Here is a 25,179-nt window from a genome sequence, read left to right as displayed (position 1 = left end):
GACACCGCAAAGACTTCAGCCGAGCACGTACGAACTGCGCATGCGTGAGTGGCAATAATAACTCTCCTTACCAGCAGGCGGCGGTAGTGTGTATTCGTCATTCAAAACAGGCAACAACCGGAAAACAGAGAAGAAGAACAGACTGCGTGATATCAACAAACAACAAATAGCTGTGCGTTAGCTTCACCTTAGCATGTGTTCTTTGCAGGTGTGTGTTGAGGTTTGATTATGACTGATTTTAGTAAGTAACGAAGTAACGCGTGTCGGGGCAATGTTAGTAACTGTAGTGTGATTACTGAATTATAAAAGTAGCGCGTTACACTACTCCGTTACCGACAAAGTAATATTCTTACTTTGTAACGCGTTACACCCAACTCTGGTTGCAACACACCAACACTGTGCATCATTTGGTCCCGAAACGTATGTCATGCACAGATAGAAGCCTCTCAGCTTAAAGATAGAAACATAAAAGAACAATCAGAGCATAAAGTAGAATTTATGTATCTAAAGACAGTTCCAATTTATATCATGCCACCCGGCCCGTCCACACGGAGGCGTGCGTTGAAGCTTCAACGCTTCTGCCCATTCACTTTGAATGGGGTGACGTCACGCTTTGCCGAACTGCATTGTGGTTCCGTCGCTTCGCTTTGCTCGCTTCAAAGGTTGAGCAAAGTTCAACTTTTGAAGTGCAACATTCTAGTTGCAGACATGATGGAGAGTGAGGGGTAAGGTTCAAATGTGTTATAGCTTTACATGAAAGTGTCATGTATGTATAGGTTAAGTGTGGATGAAGTTGGTGCATTTGTATTTCTACACAAATTGAGTTCATTAAGTTTATAAATGATGTTCTAAAACTAAGTCTATCTTAGACTTAAATGAATGAAATGTAACCACTGACTGTTTGCTCTACAGGAGAATCCCTCAGCGACTGACCAAAGAGAAGTATGCACTGGGGATTGTTACCCTGTTTCCCTCGCTCCAAGATCCACATGGGAAGACAGGATATGTGAGTTATTCTTGATTATGATCAAAGTAGACTGTTTTAGATGGCTTACATGGTTCTTTGAATGCTGTGAGATTTCTATAACATGCCACTGAATTTAAGAATTCCTGTAGTGGTATGCATAGGGTAGTTTAATTCATTCGGGCGGCTGGGTTGGTGGTTCGAATCCCAGCTCCTCCTGTCCACATGTCAAAGTGTCCTTAGGCAAGACACTGAACCCCGAATTGCTCCCAATGAGCAGGCCTGCACCTTGCATGGCAGCTGCCGCCATTGGTTATGTGAATGTTTGTGTCAATGGGTGAATTGTCAATTTTATCCAAAGCGCTATATAGTAATTGCAGTCCATTTACCATTCCTCTTATGTCCTTTTCGGTCAGGAGCATTTTTATGACGGTCAGAAAGGCGGTGGGTTTCTAACGTGGCGACTGAAGTCCGTTCAGAGAGCGACGTGACTTCCTGTGAAGTCCAAGGATTCAAGAATAGAAGAGAATGGAGGCCCCATGCTAAGGAGAGAGATAGGCCACTGTGATGATCATCCAGATGAGCAGAGATTTCAAGAGCTCATATCTGTGAGTGTGTTTTCAGTGTGTCTGAATGTTTTTTCTTTTTGAAAAAGCACACAGTCATACATACAGACATACAGTCTTTAATTAACTATTAGTAGAGAATAACGAGTAATGAATATTTATAAGGATCCTATTAATATCTAATAATTAAAATAATACAATTCAATAACGTGCTTTAACCACTAGGTGTCCCTTTATATCAGCTGTGCACCGTTATGGTGTAAATACAGCCTATCTACCAATTGGATCCAATATAAAAGTCAGCCGAATTAGTGTTGATACTGCAAGGAGACGTATTGTGTGAAAAGAAATGTAAGATGTTGTTTAATTGCTGACATATTTATGATCCACGTCACGTTTTCAGTTTCGGCGGCAGTTCTTCCTGTTTGTCCAGAAGTCTTCTCATCAGGGCTCTATAAATACAGAACTACGGCAGATATGTAATATTTAATGCAGCCAAACCGTGTATTACAATGCCGTTATGTGATGACTTTCAAAGAGAAAAGCAAGAGCACTCGGAATAAAGTATTCTTGTATTTTTTTTCAATGTTTTCGGATTTCACATCGCATAAACACCATTTCCCAACGTGCATTGCGGCTAAACCATCCAATTACCGAGCTGAGGATCTTGCCTACGTCTGTTTCCGGTATTTGTTTATGACGATGTGATGTGAGATGTGGGACTGGGTTGGAGATTTGCACAGGGGAAAAAACACCATTAAACAGTTACACAACATAACAGAAATAATATCGATAGCAGAGTCCCTAGCAACCACCTTGGTAACAATGAAAACGTTGTATAGACACAATTTCCTGAAGTAATCTTCGTAATAACTAGCAAACTAAAGATCATGTACATCCACTGCACACATAATCTGAAATAACAACTCATATTTCTCGCATCAAATGACATCAAAACGCATTTTAATGGCCAAACTAACTTTAAAATAGGCATTTTCCACCGAGAATAAAACGAAGGTCGGCCATGTTTGTTTTTTTCTGCGGGGAGAAATTTGAAGATCACGTGACATAGACGCCAGCCATTGGAATGAATGGTGAAAAAAACGCGTTTTTGTAGAAATACTATGTCCCAAGTTGTGGACCAACGTAGTTATTACACGTTTAGATGTGAGACTGGGTTGAGCACCCCCTGCTGCTCCTTTGTAGTCTGTCGTTGTGCCAAAAGACAATGCGGCCATCTTCACCGGCGCATAATCCACACTAGGGACAGTGTAAAATTGAAGCTGCAGCCAACACTGTTAGTGTTGTTCTTACCGGTGTTGGTGTTCACATCTTACACTCTTAGTGTTAGTAACACTGTGATAGTGTTATATTGTCAACACTTTGGAAAGTGTTAATTTAATACTTGCTCGTGGTTTCTATATAAACTCTTTCATAGTGTTACAATTAACTACATGGGTGTTGAATTTTAAGATTTCAAATTTGCTGTGTAATCAAACAGGTGAACCTAAAAATGTAACATATGACTGGAAATATACTTCAGTTAGATTTTAATCATAGGATTTTCTAGGGGTGCCAATAATTGTGGCACATGTGTTTTGGAGAAAAATATGTATTTAAAGTCAACATTTTTCTTTGTTTCAATCATTTTACTTCAGGGCACTGTATCTATGTGTCTTGTTCATGTAACCAAGCAAACACAAACATTATATTTATAGAGTCAACACACTTTTTTATTAATATGTAATGTTGAAACGTAATGCAGTGGGTGTTTTACAGTGGGCTTCACTGAGGAAAGAGTAGAAATCCACTGAAAATGATGCGATTATGCGAATCATCCCGAACGCCGTAGTTGGAGGGCAGAACGATGTAGACAACATCTCCCTTCTCCAGCTGAAGAACCATCGCGTTAGACGCAGAGACCACGCCAGATCGATCAATGTAATCTGAAAGCCTCATCTTTCGCTGGTTGTTGTGATATAATACAACAGAGGTATAAGTTGATCTGCGGCTCTCCCACATGTTGAACCTGAAGTAGTAGACTCCTCTGACGGGGGCTGTGAAGATACCTGCATCAGAGGAGAAGATGAGTGAGGGGAGATTGTTTCTGGTGCTTCAGCAGGACTTAAGGATGGATTTTTAAATAAGGAGCATGTAGGAGCTCTTGACTTGGTTCTACTTTCTACCATGATCCATTGTAGGATTACTAAGATATGTTTTCATTAAGAACGTGTGTGTAGTAGGCCTACCTGTAGTTGGGCTGTAGGCCTGGCCGATATTGGTGAAGACTTTACTGAACTTCAGTGTGATATCAGTCTTGAAGGGTCCGACTGATCCTGAATCAGTGAGACCGGCTGAGAACGCCACCTGAGGACGGTCTGTGAGAAAGAGGAGGATGCTCACAGAGCGATGAGAACTCATTAACAAACTGTCTATTAAAACAAAAAAAGTCAGTGGTTTGGATTCTGATAGCCAGCAGAGATTGATATTTAATATTCTCCTCAGGATACCAGTTCCTTTCTTTAAAACATTTTGACTCTTCATAATCTGTTTCTTACCTGCGTTCTCCCTCTGGAGCTCCTCCACCTCCTTTTCACTGGAGCTCATTCTGCCCTCTAGAGCTGAACAAATGAAAAAGTTTAAAAAATATAGTCAATATCTATTTTCAGTTTTTGTCACTTTTACACATCACACATTTTTATGAAAACAACAACAACCTTGTTTGTCATTTCTTCCATCTTTCTTGTAACATATTATATTATAACATTAAAATACAGCAATATTGACATGAAATGTACATATACCCGTATAAATAAAATACAAATATGTGCAGTAATTCTAAGTGGAAACCCGTGCAGATATAAGAGGTATCTTTGTGTGCAATGTGCAACATTTGGAGCGCTGTGCAGGACTAACGGTATTGAAAGGAACAACATATTGTTTGCATTGTGTGGAGTAATGTAATGCATAGAGTCGATGCTGAGGGTCAGTGGGGGTCCCGGGCCTTGGTAATGAGGCAGGGGAGGGGATCCTACCTGTGCTCCTCTTCTCATTTGCTGTTGCTCTATCCAGGAGATCTGCAATACAAAAAGCAGCTCATTATCTGATCAAAACCGCACATTTTATCTTATCAGTATGTTCATCTGATTTTCTCTTTTCTCACTTTTGTGTTTTATTTTTTGTATTCTTCTTTGGTTACTTTGTACTCCTACCTGTGCTCTTCTTCTCCCTTGCTGTGACTCGAGCCAGAAGATCTGCAACAAAGAGGAAGAGCAGGTTAACAGCTGATAAACTACCTCCATATATCTCATCAATATGTTGAATTTGTTTCTGTGAAATATATCTTTCACTTCTCTTTTCTCTCTTTTTCGTTATACACAAAAACATTCAATGTTTATTTTTTAATAATAGTTTCTGTTTCTTACCTGCGTTCTCTCTCTGGAGCTCCTCCACCTGCTTTTCACTGGAGCTCATCCTGGCCTCTAAAGCTGAACAAGTTTAAACATTGTAAAATATAAATGATGGTCAACATTTATCTTCAGTTTTTGTAATTTTTACATTCAAGAATGTTTCTACCATACTAACATGTTCATTTTCAAATGTTTGCTCGGCCGCTTTTTAAATATGGGAAAAATGTTCAGTTTTTATGAAAACACAACAAATCTCAATGTTGTCTTTGATTACTTTGTACTCCTACCTGTGCTCTTATTCTCACTTGCTGTGACTCGAGCCAGGAGATCTGCAATGCAAAAAGCAGCTCATTATCTGACAAACAACCACACGTGATATCTTATCAGTATGTTCATCAGATTTTCTCTTTTCACCTCTCTTTAACACTTTTGTATTTTATACAAAAACATGTCTTTGTATCTTAATAGTTACAACATTTCCCTTTTTATGATGTTTCTGTAACTTACCTGCATTCGCTCTCTGGAGCTCAGCCCAGACGTCAGTGCTCATCTGGGTCTGACTGCTGCTCTGATCGAGGGCTGCTTTCACTCCTTGGATATCAAACTCCCCCTCTTTCTTCCCTGTCCCCCCTCCATCCTCACCCTGAGCCCCCGTCCAGAGCAGACAGAACAGCAACGCCAGAAAAACTGCAGCTCTCCTCATTCTGAAATATCGCTGTTCAGACAGAGAAGTGTAACACGTCTCACTCTGTTCCCACCTTTATATCTACGTTAAACAGGTCACTGGCAAGGCCATGAGAATCCAGCAGATGGCTTTGATAATGTGATATACATCCAAACGTCCCTGGACATCTTACTGATAGTAAAGGGGAAACAACTTGAATTCTGTTCCTTTAAAAAAAGTGTATTATTCCTGATTTTTCTATATCTCTTTTTTTGTGATTAGACCTTGTTTTCCTCGACTTGTATTAAACTAAGCTACCCAAAATGATCCGATATTTAAAGGAAACCTCTATGTGTTTAACAGGTGTACATGGTGCTCATAGGGGAAGATGGTTTCTCACAAACAAGAGAACTACATGTCCCAGGATGCACTCTGTTCAGGAGGAACTCTCAAGACACATTTATCATCAGGTGAAATCCCAAAACTCCACACAAAGTCAATACACAGCTGCGTTTTACATCAATCTCACATCCTTATTGAGCTGCTTTGAACTGGTTTTGCTCATTTATAAAGGCGGTCTGTCTCTGACCCCACAGTGCAGCCGACAGCCTGGGCCCTGTGTGGGGGGTGCACATCTGGCACGACAACTCTGGACCCTCCCCGAGCTGGAGCATCAAACACCTGGACGTGTCCGAGGTAAAGAGTGACATCACCACACACATCCTTTACCCCAGGGGTGTCCAAAGCTTTTTCACAGAGGGCCACATACAGAAGAATATACGAAGGGCTGGGCCACTCACTAGAGGAGAGGTATATCGCCTCATTGGTTCAGTTATAAGTTGGACACATCTATCAAATGTAGGTAAATTATTCTTGATACTTGAAAATGCTTTAAGAAACACAACAGCTCACAGCTCTCCAGAGGGTTTACTTTATTTTGTTAGCAGCTCATTCCCTAAAACAGAAGCTTCAGATTGCTTTTAATAAGAGGAAATATGAAGGGTCTATTTCAAGGTCGTTATGTACATGTGTTATTTGGCTTTTTTCTTATCAACTTAGATTTGTCAGAAAATCTTTTCAACTTTAATTGACTGAATTTATTTGAAAATGGTTCTTATTTACACACGAATACTGTGTTATATATTAGAACATGTATATTTAAGAAGTGAAATACAAGACAGGCAGAAGTTTCATTTGTTGGCCATATTTCTTTATACTTTTTTAATTAGCTGAGGGCCGATTCAAAATGGTCCGCGGGCCGCATTTGGCCCCCGGGCCATAGTTTGGACATCCCTGCTTTACCCCCAATTTCCTTCATTTCAGAAATACAAATAAGTTTTTCTCGGTGAAGGTAGAATCGAAAAAAATGAGAAAATTCTCGACTTATTTCCTGTGGGTGAATTACGGCAGTATGTCACAACACTAAAACTGTTTACAAACTCTTGCACAATTTAACTTATCCTGTAACTGCTTCACAAACACTTGCAATTTCTCCTCACTCTTTTAGACCGTTCTGCATGAACACTTCTGACATTTTTGCAGGCGTGTTTGTGAAATATATACGACTGGATAAATGAGAGTTGGATTGTACTGCAAGTTTTGTGAGAGGTTTTTTTAAATCATTCAAGAATTTTCACTTTTTGTTGGATTCTTCATTTTTCATGGAGGCATTCCCTGGCTCCACCAACAATGCAATATAAATAGATATAAGGCATAAAACAATACAAATAAAATAGACTAAGTTGCAAATAATGCAGGAGTAGTTCAATAAATAGAAGTAAAATATAATAAGATGAGCTAAATAGTCTAGTTGTCAGCGTATAGAGTCCTGTTGTTAACCCGGAAATGTACCCTAAAGTTAGAAATGTATTTGTATTGGACAGATTGCCTATTTATTTGAAAAAGAATTACCCACAGTAGAGGTAATCATTTCCATCTTGTGCTCTGTACATCCAATGGTGGCACCATTACTCATGGTAGTCAAAATCAGCTCAGAGAGAGTACACATATGGCCACTTTCTGGTTAAAACTGCCATCATTGATCCTGAAAATCCCCCCAAAACCACTCCAAATCGGCCACATCATTGTTTTACTTTTGTTTACATATGCTATAATGCCATTCATCTTGATTAACTCCATTTATGCTAATTGTGCAAAGTGCCCAACATATGCAAGTTAGCATCCGGCAGTTTCTATGTACTTGGGACCCCTACTATACATTACTATCATAACACTTTGGGGTACTCAACATTTCAGGGTTCACTAGAATGTAAAATGAAATGCTGTAATTTAAATACTGCTTATTGTAATAATAGATAAACATGTGAGATGCGAACAGATGGTATGAAGTTGTGAAGGCACAGAGCTCAGGGGTTCATCAGTCTTATGGCCTTTGGGATAAAATGGTAGGGGGACAAACGGCCTTTGGGATAAAACGGTAACACAGGATCAGTCATATGTCGTTCTCCGGGTAAAGTGTTGGGGATCTGCGTGTTTCTTAATGCAGAGGGCAGCTGTAGGGACGTGCGTGGCTCTTTGTGGCTCAGTGCTGGTTGGCTGTGAACCAAAGTGACGGGCGGGTGGAGAGGATTCTGGTAAAATGCACTCGTGGAATAGGCTTGTATAAGGTACATAGTCCTCATACACATACACTCAGATACAAATATTAATATCTCCCCCCCTTGCAGACGCTGAGTCTCAAGCTATCAGACTATTTGGCCGATTACCACATCTGGATATCTTTGTACAGCTGCCCCTGCCCCAACGCGTTCACACACACTCAGAGACTGTGTGTGAGCCTGCTGCTTCTGCTGGGATATGCATGTGTCAGCACACTGATCATATCACACATGGATGATCAGGTTGGTTAATAAAACCTATACAGTTTAATATTTAGAGCCCCAAGAGTGTCCAAAACATTTTAACGCAGATCCGTTGTTTACAGTTGCCCTTCCAGTTTGGCTGTGTAGAAGCAACAGCTGTTTCTGTGCGGACAGGACTTCTGAGTGTGTGTGGTGTTGCCAGCAGCAGCACACTATTTGGTGTCTGTTTGGCTCCAAATACCAAACAGATCATTGCAGCATCCCATGATCCCCTCTGTTTCAGCCCTGTTTCTAAAGTGCTGGACAAAACGTGTAAGTATCATCAACATTTGTTTGCCACAGATCTGATTTTCTGAAATAGTGCAAAAGCCAATTTGAAAAATCCCATTGACTTTTATTTGAGGGAGCCATTGCGATGCTAACATGCTAACATCCAAGTTTGCTAACAAACAGACGTCATCCCTGCACCGCTCTATTACAAAAGGACCTATAAGGCTTGCTGTCCTCTGTCTATACCCTGTAATGATTCAATATAAACTATACCAGTCATTTGAATCGTACTAAGGGTGTGTTTTATTTCTAGTTACCTCTTAATAACAAATGTACTACCCCCTAAGTCCCTGTACTTCTTCCACTCTACCAACCAGTAGCAGTTATTTATAATTGGTACCCAATATGTACAAAACATTTACAAACTGTTATTTTAAATATGACTAATTCAATACGTTTGATAGTGATATATCAAACCAAATAGCTTTAATGTTGGAGCATCATCCTTCAGACGCCTGGTGTACCACAACGATGTAAAACACATAGTGAGATTTATATTTAATGCTTCAAACACGATTATATTTAGTGAAATAGTGCAAAAATCAATTAAAATCAACTGATCTGTATATAATGTCAGTATTTTTTTAAGTGTGTCTAAGTAGAAACAAACACACAAATAATGCACTTATAATAAATAATTATATATTTTATGTTAATAAAGACAGAAAAGACGTGTGCTTACAAAGAAGCATGTGACTTTGACTCAAAACAACATCAGGAACAATGAAAACAAATTAAATGTTTGCATTGTGTAACTGTAAAGACCTTAAAGCACAACATTTATTCTGTCATAAAGTCATAAAGTGGGACAAATTAATTGCATTTGACTACGAAATCACATGTGACCTTAACGGAATCACATGTGACCTTAACGGAATCACATGTGACCTTAACGGAATCACATGTGACCTTAATGGAATGACATGTGACCTTAACGGAATGACATATTCACAGATGAGAGTACGCGATGACCTCATCACATGACATCACAGATGGCCTTCAAGTTGAGATTGCGAGAGCTCTGAAGTGCAGGCATTCTTCAGTTCTTCAGTTCAGAGCGGTGAGTGGTACACGTATTCAGTCAGAGCAAACTAACTTCACAGTTTTCCCGACAAAACACGTATTACGTACACACGTAGATTTCTATTCCTACGCACAACACAAGTCCACAGACAGCGCCATGGATAGAACACAGTCAGACCAGAGCAGCAAGGAGACATCCCACAGCCAGAACGATGAGAGTCTGCTGCAGTTTGACGCAGAGACCGTCAAACTGCTCGTGATGAGAGGAGATGAACTCTTTGAGTGTTTGACAGTCTGTGAGGAAAGATACGGCGCTCTGGAGGAAAGATACGGCGCTCTGGAGGAGGAGATGGAAGCTAAAGAGGCTCGACACAAGCAGCAGCTGGACGAGAACCTGGTGACCATAAACCTGCTGAAAAGAAGAGAGGAAGAACTCCTTCAGAGCCAGGAGAAGTCCACCAAGGACCTGGCTGAGAAACAACAGAGCTGGGAGAATGGAAAACAAGGCATGAAGTATGTAGTGGACGAGAAAAACTACCAGGCCGCTAGAAACCACACCTTGGAGACGGAAAAACGAAAGATGGAATGGAAAGTGAATGGGGTGATGAAGCACAACAGTCAGCAGACCTTTAGAATCCACAGCTTGGAGAAGGAAGTCCAGAAGCTGGTGCTCCAGTTGGAAAAGCAGGGAGAAAAGAACTCTGAAGACCAACAACCGATGGAGGCCAAACTAAAACAGGTGGAGAAGGAGAACGAGGATCTGGCAAAGAAGAACACAAGCTGGGAGACGGATGTCAAACAGCTGAAAGACCAGATGAGAGAGAAGGAGGAAAAGTTCTCCAAAGACCTGGCCGAGGAACAGCTGAGCTGGGAGAGTGAGAAACATCAGCTGGAGGGCGAGAGGAGAGAGATGGAGAAGACATTGAAACAGGTGGAGGAATCCAAGAAGAAGCTGGCTGAGGAGAACCGCAGCTTGGAGTTGGACGTCACACTGAATGTCTTGCTGGTGAAGCAGTTTGAGAAGGACATGGAGGTGCAGCAGGAAGAGTTCTCCAAACGACACCAGAGCTGGGAGACCAAGGCCAGTTCGATGGAGACCGAAATAAAAGAGGTCACTCAGGAGAAGGAAGACCTGGCTCAGACACTTCAGAGCCAGGCGACTGAATTCAAAGACATTCAGGCTCAGTTACATCAGGCAGAGGATGATAACAACCTGAGCTGGGAGACAAGAGTCCAGCAGCTTGAGAAGGAGATGAAGGAGCAGAAGGAGAAGTGCTCCAAAGACCTGAGCCAGAAACACCAGAGCTGGGAGACCACGGTTCATCTGATGGAGACTCAACTGAAGGAGGCGAAGGAGGAGAGGGACAACCTCGCTCAGACGCGACTCAGCTGGGAGACCAAAGAGAAGAAGATGGGGGAAGAGAAGACACTTCTGGAGGACCTGTGTCTTCACAGGAAGAATAAGAGCAGAGGATTCTTCGCTCGCAGGAGGGCGACTGAGGAAAGGGACGTCGTTTTGCAGAAAATGCTGCACAAGATGGAAGAGAGGAGATGAGAAAGAAAGCAAAGGGGGAGAAGGAGGAGAAGGAGGAGGCTGGACGTCAGTAGCTGTCTTTTCCTCTCCTCTCTCCCTCCTCCCTTTCTCTCACCTCCTTCCTCCTGCCTCACCCCCTCCTGCCTTCCCATTTTCATACTCAGGGTTTTCTCCTGGAGCTCAGGTTTTCCCACAATCTGTATAATGGATGTAAAAAAACTCACTTGAAGTCCCTCCCCCTTTAACTGTACCTACTTCCTGCTCCCTCACCATCTCTCTCCTGACTCCATCCTTTACCTCCTTCCTCAATACTTCGCCTCCCTTCACTCCAAACTCTCTCCTCCATTTCCCTCACCTCTTCCTTCCTACATCACCCTCTCTTCCACTTTTCATATTTAGTGTTTTTTAGTTGTATTTAGACTTGATTTTCAAATAAAATGTTAATTAAATGTATTCTGTGTGTGCCTCACTGTGTAAACGTATACAGTAGAGATGTTAAGATTCACCGATTCGCATCGGTGCACCGGCATAAACGTTCAAGATGCGAGTGCACCGGTTGAAAGAGTGCACATCGGCTACAGTTTGGGTTGAACCGGGTTGAACTCGCGATGCATCGATTGCGTAGCGTCTTTGCATCGGTAAAAAACCGATTCATTCATATAAAATCCCCTAATCTTGTCAACGCTCAGCAGATACGATCTTTGATATCTTCGCCACTACGGAGGCCGAGAGTCTCAGTTATCAACACACACGGAAGTCGAGGAGAAAGAGAAACACAGCGCACCGAAAAATACCTACAAATCAAACGTTTGGCAACACTTCGGATTGTTCAAGAAAGACGGTGTAATAGTCCTTTATGCTAGGCTATATAGTTGACCGCAGGTCATGGAGAGTAATAAGGTATCCGTAGACCTTTGTATGAGGTATCTTTATTACTTAACAGGTCTACAGCCATGATTCATAGATCCGTCCTAGATGCGGGCTTGCATACACACAGTATCACTCCGCAGCCGCACCCCATCAGTAACGTCCTGATGGTATATGTGCGCGGCACTATATACTACAGACGGTCAACTTGAAAAATCGCTCGCAAATTGTTAACGATGCCGAGCCGATTTAAAGTACACAAGTAGTACGAGGAACTTAGCGACGCACATAAAGAGTCGACATGGGGTCTGCGGCTGAAAAGAGAAACCTGAAAGTTAGACATATGAGTTAAATCACTCAGTGAGGTGTTCTGTCAGAGAGAGTGGTGTTTAGTTTACAGCAGCCTGTGACGGCCAATAATAATTTAAATGTATTCCTCACTGTAAGCAGTTATGAAATACCTGTTTGTGAAAGGTTATTTGTATTCTTTATTGTTCATATAGAACCCACCGCTTTCTGCTCACTGGTGAGTTAGCCTATGAATGAGTGTTAAGCACATCAGGCTGGCAGCTGTATGGGCATTGCTCTATGGTAGCTGTTATTTGCACATTGTTAATCATGAGCAATGCATCCTTACATTGTTTAACTGTGAGGTGTTATAGAATTGTACTCTGGAGAGCTTTTAAAGGTAAAAAAATAAACGGCATGATGGGATGTGCAGTACCAAATATGTAAAGCACTTTTTTGTTAATGTATGATTTGCTGCATATAAGGAATAAAACAAAAATCCTCTGTCGTACCAAATTGAAGTATCATTATTTTTGCATCGTGTTGAATCGCATCGTATCGCACCGAATCGCATAATGTTGAATCAAATCGTATCGAACTGTATCGCAACAGGGGTGAATCGTATCGTATCGCATCGCCTGGTGTTTCAAATGTATCGTTAATGTATCGTATCGTGGCAACGTATCGAGATGCGCATCGCATCGGCCTCAGTGATGGAGATGCACATCCCTAGTATACAGTATATATTAATTACTGTATGTTGGTTACTAAAGTACCGGTATCTGTTCTATTTGTTTGTGCAGATTGTTCTTTTATTTTGGGGTTCAATTACATTGTTTGTTTGTTTTTTGTTTTTTTAAATGTGTTGATTTCATATGAGCTGTTAAAGTGTTCAAAGCTCAGGGTTTACATTTTAATGTTATTTAAAGGTCCCCTATTATACTGTTTTTCAGGTCTCATATATACAGAACATGTCTTGTAATGATACAGAAACAGGAAGAGTCTGTTGAAGACTCAGGAGAACATTGAGGAAGTTGGTCAGGAGACTGGGGCCCTTCTCACTTCGGTTAAATGGATTCCTTGTGTCCCTCACTTACGTCGTTTCCCTGTGACTAGTCCCTCCCACCAGGGAAGCATGGAGGGACGCAAGGAAACCACGAGAAGCAGGGGCTGCTTCTCAGGTCGACTATTTTCATTTCCTCGCTCCTCGGTCCTCTGTCTCACCGGAAGTTGATTTGCCTGCGCCATCTTGAGTACCGTCCCAAGGCTCTTATTTCTGCCGGAGGACCGAGGATCGAGGAGCGATCATGGAGGAGCGATAACCGAGGAACCACCAGACCATCCTCCGATGAAATCCTCAGATACTCACCCCGCCCCCTTACTGTGTATCGCTCACTGATTGGACGAGGCAGTGCATGCACTGATCTGATGCTTCTTGACATGAGAGCAGAGTGAAGAAAATACATGAACCTCACGGGAGTCACTCCTCAGTTTATACCGTGTTTTGTTTCAATTAATGTATCATTTAGTTACAAATATGTGATATATCTGAACAACAAAGTGGTCAAAAATCATTTTATTCAATTATTGGAAACATTTTCATGATCGCTTTTTTCGTTTTACATTTTCATTTATTGTCATTTCCATTCAGTCAGTCATTAAGTGCAATTAAAATGTTAATGTGCTACATATCCAAACAAACAAACAAAGTGTGCAATCCAATGAATGTTAATCTAACTGGGTTTTGATAGATAACATACATATTTTACTTCTCTCAATTATTTTATTTCTATTGTGCACTCTAATCAATATTAATCAAACTATTGTTCGTTTATACATTTGAAGAATGGCGTTTATCTTTTTTGAGAATTACTTCTTATTTTATTTCATGTATTTGGATCTACAACAGATGATACTAATGTTTATGTCAGTAAATGTGCACTAACAGAGGCGGGGCTGTTTGTGGAAATAACGGGAACAGAGCTGCTGTCACACGATCAGCTGTGCGGCGTCATCACACACGGACGTCGCTTCACGTGACGCTCTGGAGGAAAGGACGTCCCATTGCTCTTAAAACTAATTTCCCTGCTTCTCGTGGTTTCCTTGCGTCCCTCCATGCTTCCCTGGTGGGAGGGACTAAACGCAGGGAAACGACGCAAGGAATCCATTTAATCGACCTGAGAAGCAGCCAGGGAAATCGTCCTTTCCTCCGGAGCGTCACGTGAAGCGACGTCCGTTTGTGATGACGCTGCACAGCTGATAGTCTGACAGCAGCTCTGTCCCCGTTATTTCCACACACACCCCCGCCTCTGTTAGTACACATTTACTGACACAAACATTTGTATCATCTGTTGTAGACCCAAATAAATACAATTAAATAAGAACTCTTTCTCAAAAAAGATAAACGCCATTCTTAACATGTATAAACGAACATTAGTTTGATTAATATTGATTAGAGTGGACAAAAGAAATAAAATAATTGAGAGAAGTAAAAGATGTATGTTATCTATCAAAACCCAGTTAGATTAACATTCATTGGATTGCACAGTTTGTTTGTTTGTTTGGATATGTAGCACATTCACATTTTAAATAGCACTGAATGGAAATGACAATAAATGAAAATGTAAAACGAAAAAAGCGATCATGAAAATGTTTCCAATAAATGAATAAAATGATTTTTGACCACTTCGTTGTTCAGATATATATATTTGTAACTAAATGATACATTAATTGAAACAAAACACGGTATAAACTGAGGAGTGAGTCCCGTGAGGTTCATGTATTTTCTTCACTCCGCTGGGAAACTGCTCTCATGTCAAGAAGCATCAGATCAGTGCATGCGCTGCCTCGTCCAATCAGTGAGCGATACACAGTAAGGGGGCGGGGTGAGTGTCGACGAGGATTTCATCGAAGGATGGTCTGGTGGTTCCTCGGTTATAGCTCCTCGATTATCGCTCCTCGCTCCTCGGTCCTCCGGCAGAAATAAGGCCATTGGGACGCTACTCAAGATGGCGCAGACAAATCAACTTCCGGTGAGACCGAGACCGAGGAGCGAGGAAATGAAAAATAAGAGAAGTGAGAAGGGCCCTGAGTCTGAAAAGGGAGTTGAGGAGACACCAGACTTGCAACATAGTGAGCCTCCTTCACCGTCCCCAGTAACTGAAGCACCAGATCTGAGAAAATCCACAAGACATAGAAAACCACCTGACAGACTTATAGAACAATAAACTGTTGACATGCAGTTATAAGTGACTTTAAGAAAAGAGCATGGTTGGCATTTATTTGATATTTGTGTCATAAGTTTTTTTCACAATAGATCTTTTATTTAGAGTAAATAGCAAGTTAAAAACTGCTATACTTTCTTTACAGTATGTTTAGACATTTTGAATGTTTAAAATGTTTACATTTGAAGACTGTACGTTCCAGAAGCTTTATAATTAAGAAATGTGTTAAACTGACCTGTTTGGAAAGGGGATGTAATGATAGGTGTTTATGCCTCGTTACAATGCATATATGTTACCACTATTATACTGTTTTTCATCAATATATCACAGGTCTCAGATATATACAGAGCCTGTCTCTGATTGGCTGAAACACCAAACAGATCATTGCAGCATTACCCATAATCCCCTCTGTTTCAGCCCTGTTTCCAAAGTGCTGATTCTCTGTTTGTTACTTTAGATGAAAATAAGCAGGGCCGCCCCTCCCTACAGGCCAATCACGCAGGCTGCATGGGGCCCCACCTTGCGCAGGGGGCCCCGCCCAGAGGGCCTCAGCTGCTGTGCGCAGTTCTCCGCTCAGTTCTCCGTCATTGAGGTGACAAGGGGAGCACGTCTGTAACCCGACACCGTTGCAATTAATCGACATCTGACCAATCATGGCTTTGATACGGCCACTAGTGCAGGTGAAGAGATGTCGGTGAAAAGACAGTTTCAGTCCGGCGCAAGCAAGAGGGGAAAAAAATAAAACATGAAGAAACTCGAGCATCACTCGAAGGTGGGTTATTGTTTGAGTTAAATGTACAACTTGCGAATGTTGTATAAGTCAAATTGCCAATTGCCATATTAAAACATCAGCTGCAATTCAGGACATGAAGAAGGCAGTCTCTGCAGAGCATATAGGCTAATGGAGATGCAGTTATTTCCAGCATTCTTTATTTACCATTCATTCAAGTATGTTATGCCTTTTATCTGCTAATGTACAGGAGGAAGAGTGATACACTGTCTGTCTAGTTGGCTTACATAACAGTTAAAGTTTACAGCCTAAAAAACATGGAGCATGTTTCCCCCTTTTATTCATTTTTATGTCAATTTGCACATTTCATGGTGATGCTCAGCCTCTCCCCTTAACTCCTAACAGTCATCATCATGTCAACCACAACACAGAGAAATACTGAGAGAAATGTGTGTCTAGTTGTTGATGCATTGCTGACAGAGGGAACTAGAATACAGATTTAAGAAATATCAGTTTTTGAGCATGTCATAAGGATGTTTTGTATTACAACTATATTATAATAAAATAATATAGTATTTATATTATTGAATTGATTATGTTTATTATTATTAGTAGAAGTAGTTTATTTGCATTCATTATATTTTAATCTTTTTGAGGCTAGTATTTGGCAGGAAATGCAGACGTATTCACCTGTAAACGCATACTGAACGAGATACATGCACATTTACCATTTACCTCACTGTATACAAAAGTAACTGTGTTGATAATAATAATAAACAGGAATGATATTTGCAAAGTAGCCTACTTTGTTTCCAAAACTTTTTTTTTCACTCCTATCGGTTGGGGGGGGGGGGGGCCTCATCTCACAATGTCGCTTGGGGCCCCAAATTGGCCAGGGGCGGCCCTGAAAATAAGGACCCCCTCCCCACGCCCCTCTGAGAGACATTTGGTTACAAAGAACTCAATGGTGCTCTAGGAGGAGATTCAGGTGATAAGGGAGGGGGGGGGGGGGGGTTACCTTGGTTGGTGATTGGCTAATGGTTACACAAGACAAAACATCGTTATGACATCATAAAGTGGCTAAAATCTGATCAGCTCATTTTCAGACAGGTTTTTATATAAATGGATCAAAAAGAGAGAGAAACTTTCAGAGTCTCTTTCCACAGAGGGGACGCATGTTGATGTAGAAGAGACATGAAGAAGAGGGGACACATGTTGATGTAGAAGAGACATGGAGAAGAGGGGACACATGTTGATGTAGAAGAGACATGGAGAAGAGGGGACACATGTTGATGTAGAAGAGACATGGAGAAGAGGGGACACATGTTGATGTAGAAGAGACATGAAGAAGAGGGGACACATGTTGATGTAGAAGAGACATGAAGAAGAGGGGACACATGTTGATGTAGAAGAGACATGAAGAAGAGGACACACATGTTGATGTAGAAGAGTAATGAAGAAGAGGGGACACATGTTGATGTAGAAGAGACATGAAGAAGAGGGGACACATGTTGATGTAGAAGAGACATGAAGAAGAGGGGACACATGTTGATGTAGAAGAGACATGAAGAAGAGGGGACACATGTTGATGTAGAAGAGACATGAAGAGAGGGGACACATGTTGATGTAGAAGAGACATGAAGAAGAGGGGACACATGTTGATGTAGAAGAGACATGAAGAAGAGGGGACACATGTTGATGTAGAAGAGACATGAAGAAGAGGGGACACATGTTGATGTAGAAGAGACATGAAGAAGAGGGGACACATGTTGATATAGAAGAGACATGAAGAAGTGGATTTTGCATAATAGGTGACCTTTAAAGCTCTTGCACCAACTCCCCCCTAGAGAGCGCTGTTTCACACATATTGACCCATACTGTATGTGTCCAGTAATGCAAAATGTGTCACAGTTTTGAATTATTACTTTAAGAGATTCATTAATCCTTCATCGTCGATTTTAACCTTTAAATGATGGTTTTGTTCTGACCGCTCAGGTCTCCAGTGTGACTCTCGTACCAGAGAGTCTTCTCTCTTTCTGGTCTGGGATCAGATCATCCTCTCACAAACAAACCAAAGACTCGGTGCCTCCAGGGACGTTTGGTCCGAGTGCTTCAGTCGGCTTAGGCCACACAAAGTGAGAAACAGACACATGATGGGGAGGACACTGGAAACAATGCTGCTCCATAAACAAGTAAAACAAGTTGTTTTCACCTGAAATAACTACAACAATCTGCCAATAGAACAAGTGAAAATGTGCTTGGTAAGATTTCTTGAAATAAGATGGGATATTTAGATGAATCAGATCTTGTAATTAACTGGGAGAACTTATTTTAAACTATATTTTACCAGGATCAGGAAATGTTGTGTTACAATATAAGCCGCAAATGCTGAAAAGTGTTCTGTTTTCTGATGTTAGTTGGTGATGTTAGTTACAAGATGATGCATCGTCTCAAAACAAGACCCGATATCTCACTGCGGTGTCACTTCTGAAGTTATTATTTCTTATATCAGATGTAAAGACATATTCTGACTAGATATTAGACGAATAAACTGGGCAAGATTTTGAGTGTTTGTAGAGAGTTATGAGGAATTTCCAAATGTGCTGAAAGACTTCCTGTATTTCTGCAGGTCTGCTGCTGCGTCCAAACTGAAGCTCCTGCAGTCAGACGGCTGGCTGGACGGACATACGGTCTCTCTCCACTTCACCTTGTTCAGCCCTGCACCAAACCTGTTCACCAGTGTGACCCTGCACACTGAGCAGAGCCCCCCCGCTGGCCTACTGCCCTCTGCCAGGGTCCAGTCAGTGGGGGGCTGTCACTCTCCTGCTGTGGGGGAATATGGTGTCATGGTGTGCCAGGTAAAATACTGCATTAGCTTTTAATCTGTGGAAACCACTAGTCTGCAGCTGGAGAGAATCTACAGACAAAAAGTCACACACCAAAATACAAACAGAGGTGGGAGAAGTACTCAGATCTTAGATTTTAGTAAAAGTAGAAGTGTTCAGATCTTGTGCTTAAGTAAAAGTAGAAGTACTCTGATCTTGTACTCGAGTAAAAGTAGAAGTACCCGAGTGTAGGAATACTCTGTTACACTAAAGGTCCTTAATTCAAAATGTTCCTCAGGTAAAAGTAGAAAAGTATTCTCATCTAAATATAGTTAAAGTAGCGACAGTAAAAGTAGTCGTTGTGCAGATTGGTCCATTTCAGAATAATATATATGATATGTTTTATAATGATTGATCATGAAAGTGTTCTCAAAGCTGGTAAAGGTGCAGCTAGTTTGAATGACTTTGTATACTGCAGGGTAGCTGGTGGATTTACTCCAGGTGGAACTAAAGTCTGATTTAACACTTCATTATATTTCACATCATTCATCCACATCTGTGAAGCAACTAAAGGGATTAAATACATGTAGTGGAGTCAAAGTACAATATTCACCAGGTGTCCAAATTCATTCTATAACAAGAGTAAAACGGGGCTGGCGTTCGCCCACTGGTGAGAATGAAACCCTTGTCGAGCTCGGGAGAATCTTTTTTTAAATGTTCATCATGTGCTTCTTCCTCCCCTCCAGCTCCTCTTCCTCGTCCTGTCTCTGCTGCAACTCTGTCGTCAAGTGTACGCTGTAGGGGAGCAAGGGCTGATGGGATACTGGAGGACTCCCTGCAACTGGCTGGAAGTGAGTCTACTGCATATGCATTAACACACACAGGCAAACATATAACAATCAACATACTATGATATCTTTTTGGCTTGCACACAATTTTAAGACACAGTAAACACACAGAAACACACACACACACACACTCACACACACACACACACACACACACACACACACACACACACCACACACACACACACACTCACACACACACACACACACACACACACACACACACACACACACACACACACACACACACACACACACACACACACACACACACACACACTACCTGCAGAGTAAATAAGCCGGCGTTATACACTCCAAAGTGGCAAAAAAGATTTCAGAACAGACAAAAAAATCCTTAAAGACTGAGTTAAGGCCACATGCCAATGAGGGTTTGATCCACGCAGCATTTCAGTGACTGAGGGGCAATCCTTGTGCTTATTTCCCATTTGCTTATCGTTTTTTAACACGATACACACCCTCCACTAAAGGTCCTAACATTCCCTGTGGCTCCCTCCGGATGTCAGGTGTACGTGAGACACTAAAAGAAAAACGACGGATCCCAGTTTTTCAATCACAACCAAATAATTGCTTTATTCTGCCTTTTGTTTATTACTTTATTTATCGTTTACTACACAATAACATTTCAGATGAATGAAATTCAGTTCAAGATTACTTGTTTCAAATTAAGATGTTTTCTTTTCTGATCCACATTTGCATGCATTTCCATTACGAGCCAGAGATTGCTTTGTGCATGAGAGATTGCTTGGTCATGATAGTTTCAGTATACAGTATAGCTCCTCTAAATGTTCATTTACAGAAAGATGAAGACATTTCCTTGATTGTTTTTTTTTGTTACTTTTCCAGTGCACAGAAAAGCCTACATGTGTAACGGTGCGATTCGTAATTGAAGTGTTTTTTATTTAAAATAATTAGCGATCATAAATGCTTATATTGAGATCAGTGGATCCATCATAATCACTTCTATTTTTCTGTCAGTATTTCTATTTTTCTACCCTCTGAATGGAATCACATTATTTATTATCTAATACTGAATATGGCTGACGGTGTACAGTTCCATTTTATTTATTTTTAAGATAAAAGTTTGAAAGCAAGATATTTAGAGAAATTATATATAATTGAAGTTGTCAAACCAAGTGAACTTGTCATTTATTTCACAGGTTGGTGCCTTCCTTAGGTGGCAGATTTGATTTAGGTTTGCAATGCTTGCACAAAGTCCCACATAGAGTTGATGAGCAGTGGGATCAAATGATCTGTCCGATATGAACTCCTACGTGACGTGCGGTCAATGCACTCTCATTTCTGTGTTGCAATTCAGTTTTGCTCGTGATTTTTACTGAGCCCTGTTAAGAAAAAAAACGACATTAAAAAAAAAATAAAAAAAAAAGTTTTCATTAATGTTTTTGTCTTTTCTGCAAGAGGTCATTTTAATACATCTTGGTTGATGTGTCTGTCTGGTTTAGATATACACGTTTGTGAAGACACATGATGCTTTTGGGGACCTTTACACATTACGCTTAATTTAACTTGTTGTCAAACTCAAATACACAGTGGGCCAAAATAAAAAAAACGGTACTAGTCGAGGGCCAGACTGGTTCAATGTTTATTGCAAAACGTATTGAAAGTAACTTATTGCACATATTAAACCTGGAACTAACAAAGCTTAAATGATTGCATATAAAAACAACATTAAATAATCAGCTGCATTCATTTCTTATGGCTCTATCTGCAGCTTTTCCAGAGTCATTTCTTATGATTACATTTTCCCACAGGCCAACAACAGCTTCAACAAAACGATTTCCCTCCAAAACCAAACATGCCCTGTTGTCGTGAGAGAAAAAGTGCAGAAGGAAACATCCATTGAGCTCAGTGTGCTGCTCGGTGATGCTAGTTCAGATACTTGGCATCTCATCTTGGGTGCAAGGTCATCAATGTTTGGGCTCAGGCTCTGAGCTGAGGAGACCCTCAGGATGGAGTGAAGGTGTGCGGGCCAGATCTAATAGCAATTAAACATTATCCTGCGGGCCGAAATTAAATCCACCAAGGACCTGATTTGGCCCCCGGGCCTTGAGTTTGACACATGTGTGTTGAGGGAACTGACTGTCTTGTTGACATGAAGTGAGCGATGTCTCCCTCTCGTGGTGAAAATGTAAAAGTGTTATGCACAAAGACTTTTCCTCTTCCTCTTACATCATGTGGTCACTCACTTTCAGCTCTTCTCGAATGTCGCGCTCCGTCCTGATCCACCTGCGAAGGGAAGCACATGATGTACGTAATAAACCCTTCCCTACACTTAAAAGTATCACATGTACACAGGGGCGCCGCCAGGGATTTTGGGCCCCAGATATCACATTGGTTACTTAAACATTTTTTTCTTAATGTTCTAAAGTAGTTTGGGCCCCAGGCAGTGCCTGTGGAGGCGTGTGGCTCTGTGGGGTGTCCGTAGGTGTTCGGATCAGGGGGTCACAGGTTCAAACCCCACTGCAGTCAGCATGTCGTTGTGTCCCTGAGACACTTCACCCCAAATTGCTCCTGTCGGGATTGTCCACAGTATTGAGTATGAAAGTCGCTTTGGTTAAAAACGTCTAACAAGTAACATGTAATGTAATGTCAGTCACGGGCCCTTAGAATCGTCCTAACTTTTCACCCCCTTACGGCGCCCCTGCATGTCAACCCAGTCTCACGGCATTTCGTGTTCACCAACACGATTTTTAAAATCTATTGATTCGTGTTGCACAGCACGATTTTAAAAGCAATGTATTTCTACTGCCTGCAGCACGTCTTTTTCTCCGGTCGGGTCGAGGAAGACCGGAAGCTGTGTGGTTCATAAAAACATGTTCTTACTCAATATCAAGCCACAGTTATTGCTTTTATTTGAAATCGTATAATTTCGGACTTTTGTTGCCGTCTGTGAGGAAAATAAATGGGGCTCAGAGCCTCAGGATACTGAAATCTGTATTTTTTTAAAATCTTTTTTTCCTTCTAATTTGTTATTCTTTTCAAAATAACACACTGTTATTTACTCACCAATAATACACAATTATCCTTGCTTTTATTTATTGGTTTAATTCCATAATCTCTGGCTTTTTTGGCATCCGTCAGGAACTGAATTTCAAAATAAAATTAACCGGAAACAGACGTAGGCATTTCGAGCGATTACCCAAGATCCTCAGCTATGGTTTTAAGCTCGCTTATTGGATGTTTTAGCCGCAATGCATGCTGGGATTTGGTGTTTATATTATATGAAATCCGGAAAACATTTTAAAAGAATAAAATAATACTTAATTCCGAGCGCTCTTGCTTTTCTCTTTGAAAGTCATCACATAACGGCATTGTAATACACGGTTCGGCTGCATTGTATATTACAGATCTGCCGTAGTTCTTTATTTATAGAGCCCTGATGAGAAGACCTTTGGAAAAACTGAGAAAATGCCGCCCAAACTGAATACTTGACGTGGATCATAAATATATTCAACAATTAAACAACATCTTCAATTTCTCTTCACACAATACGTCTCCTTGCAGTATCAACACTAATTCGGCTGACTTTTACATTTGATCTAATTCACAGATAGGTTATATTTACACCATAACGGTGCACAGCTGATATAAAAGGACTGTAGTTTTTAAAGATATTACTGATTTTCTTTGAATATAAGAATGTAAATACTGAGTCTGAAATAGTATAGCAATATGCTGTAAAATTATGTGAAAGCATGCATAAAACTACACATCTTCAGATGTTGTACGAAAACAAAAGTGTCCTACACTAATAATACAAAGTTATTATGGCTGTGTGTACCTTGTGTGCACCGCCTAGTGGTTAAAGCACGTTATTGAATTATTGTGTTTTATTTGATTACAAAAATATTAAGAGTACATACTTTCATAGGGGGAAAGTATAAATATAGAATATAAAAAATCAAGAAGATACTATAAGTGATCTCTACAATAAAACAGTTTAGTGCAGAATGTACAAAGATATTAATAGGAGGAGGTGCAAAACAGAAAAACGAATTAACCTTTATTTAAACATGAAATAACAGATTAAGGTCTTCTTTTAAATAAGAAAAAAACTTTGGGGGTATCTATCTACAGATAAATATTAAGCCTGACAAAGTACTTAACGTCTAATATATTGCTTTCCTGCAATGTTAATATGTTGAAGCACTTTTTTTAACTGATATTATACATATGAATTATACTCTTATGTCTGTAGATAGAATAAGAAATGTGCAGAATATGACAGTTTAATGGTGGAGGTACACACATATTGATAGATGTCTTGTAATGCACTGTTGAGGAACCTGTGACCCAAGTGTTTCATTCATTGCATAACTACACCGTAGTTGTGTATATGATATGTCAATAACCCTTTGAAAATCTTGAAAGGGATGCGCAAAATAGCCATAATATACAGTCTTTAATTAACTATTAGTAGAGAATAACGAGTAATGAATATACTTTATTACTCGTTTCCATTCATGTCAATTGCAGATACATGTTTAGTCTTCTCAAGCACCAACTATCAAATATCTCTCCTGATTGTTGGCACTTGACAATCACCTTACCTGAATTTTACTCAGGTGTAACTAAAGTCTGATTTAAGGGTTGTTTATATTTCACATAATTAATCAGAATCTGCAAAGTAACTCAAATAAATGCAGTGGAGTAAAAATACCAGGTTAACCTCTGAATTGTAGTGGAGTAGAATTACAAAGTAACAATGAGCTGTCATGTGGGTATTAATGCTGCGCATTATGGACACAAGCGATTTTCACCCATTTATTAATTATATGTTTTACATTTGATAACACCAATGTGTTTAATACTTGCAACTTCTAATTGTGGGAAAAACGAAAACGTTCAGTAGAGACGTCCCATAGAACATTTTGCGAAACACAATAGCCAGCATGTGTAGTTCTGGGGGGGCGTTCGATTCCAATTTTGGATAGTCTGGCGTGGTTTCGTTCCATTTCACACAGCTGTTTGACGCTCTGCGTAACCTTACGGGGACTGTAGTCCTAAACGATAGCTGGGGATTATGGGTAGTGTAGTGTCTTCGG

The 25,179-nt window shown here is 40.6% G+C and overlaps 3 protein-coding genes across 4 annotated transcripts in view; 2 read left to right on the top strand and 1 right to left on the bottom strand.

Annotated features, from left to right (window-relative positions):
* Nucleotides 1-238: 238 nt before the first annotated feature.
* The window catches only part of LOC117557067 (polycystic kidney disease 1 like 1-like), a 37,071-nt gene continuing 12,130 nt past the window's right edge, over nt 239-25,179 (top strand). The window contains exons 1-8 of one of the 2 annotated variants that reach the window (XM_034232750.1): nt 239-725; nt 913-1,006; nt 5,968-6,074; nt 6,201-6,300; nt 18,418-18,557; nt 19,052-19,280; nt 19,994-20,098; nt 21,274-21,489. In XM_034232750.1, coding sequence (XP_034088641.1) covers nt 499-725; nt 913-1,006; nt 5,968-6,074; nt 6,201-6,300; nt 18,418-18,557; nt 19,052-19,280; nt 19,994-20,098; nt 21,274-21,303 — 1,032 coding nt within the window. In that variant the 5' untranslated portion in view covers nt 239-498 and the 3' untranslated portion in view covers nt 21,304-21,489. Of the gene's footprint in view, nt 726-912; nt 1,007-5,967; nt 6,075-6,200; nt 6,301-18,417; nt 18,558-19,051; nt 19,281-19,993; nt 20,099-21,273; nt 21,490-25,179 lie in introns of those variants that run through there. The other variant, XM_034232749.1, reaches the window with a different exon arrangement.
* Nucleotides 3,249-5,314, bottom strand: LOC117557069 (complement C1q-like protein 2). The gene is made up of 7 exons (XM_034232751.1): nt 5,228-5,314; nt 4,956-5,018; nt 4,743-4,784; nt 4,566-4,607; nt 4,089-4,151; nt 3,780-3,908; nt 3,249-3,599 (listed from the first exon to the last, which is right to left on the bottom strand). Exons 2-7 carry the CDS (start codon nt 5,002-5,004, stop codon nt 3,316-3,318), a joined length of 609 nt encoding a protein of 202 aa, XP_034088642.1. The 5' UTR covers nt 5,005-5,018; nt 5,228-5,314; the 3' UTR covers nt 3,249-3,315.
* LOC117557066 (cingulin-like) lies at nt 8,163-11,766 on the top strand. Its single transcript, XM_034232748.1, has 3 exons — nt 8,163-8,198; nt 8,292-8,738; nt 9,711-11,766. The coding sequence occupies exon 3, from the start codon at nt 9,724-9,726 to the stop codon at nt 11,332-11,334; it is 1,611 nt and encodes a 536-aa protein (XP_034088639.1). The 5' UTR covers nt 8,163-8,198; nt 8,292-8,738; nt 9,711-9,723; the 3' UTR covers nt 11,335-11,766.

Source organism: Gymnodraco acuticeps, unplaced genomic scaffold (assembly GCF_902827175.1).
Source record: "Gymnodraco acuticeps unplaced genomic scaffold, fGymAcu1.1, whole genome shotgun sequence".
NCBI lineage: Eukaryota > Metazoa > Chordata > Actinopteri > Perciformes > Bathydraconidae > Gymnodraco > Gymnodraco acuticeps.
Note: the sequence above shows the minus strand (reverse complement) of the source record. Positions and strands in the feature narration are given on the sequence as shown.

Coding starts and splice junctions, on each gene's coding strand:
- LOC117557066 (XM_034232748.1), top strand. CDS start 9,724: ATGACCTCATCACATGACATCACAGATGGCCTTCAAGTTGAGATTGCG.
- LOC117557069 (XM_034232751.1), bottom strand. CDS start 5,004: ATGAGCTCCAGTGAAAAGCAGGTGGAGGAGCTCCAGAGAGAGAACGCA. Junction 4,608..4,742: donor AAGGGAGAAGAAGAGCACAG/GTAGGAGTACAA, acceptor TTTGTATTGCAG/ATCTCCTGGATAGAGCAACA. Junction 4,152..4,565: donor AAATGAGAAGAGGAGCACAG/GTAGGATCCCCT, acceptor TCATTTGTTCAG/CTCTAGAGGGCAGAATGAGC.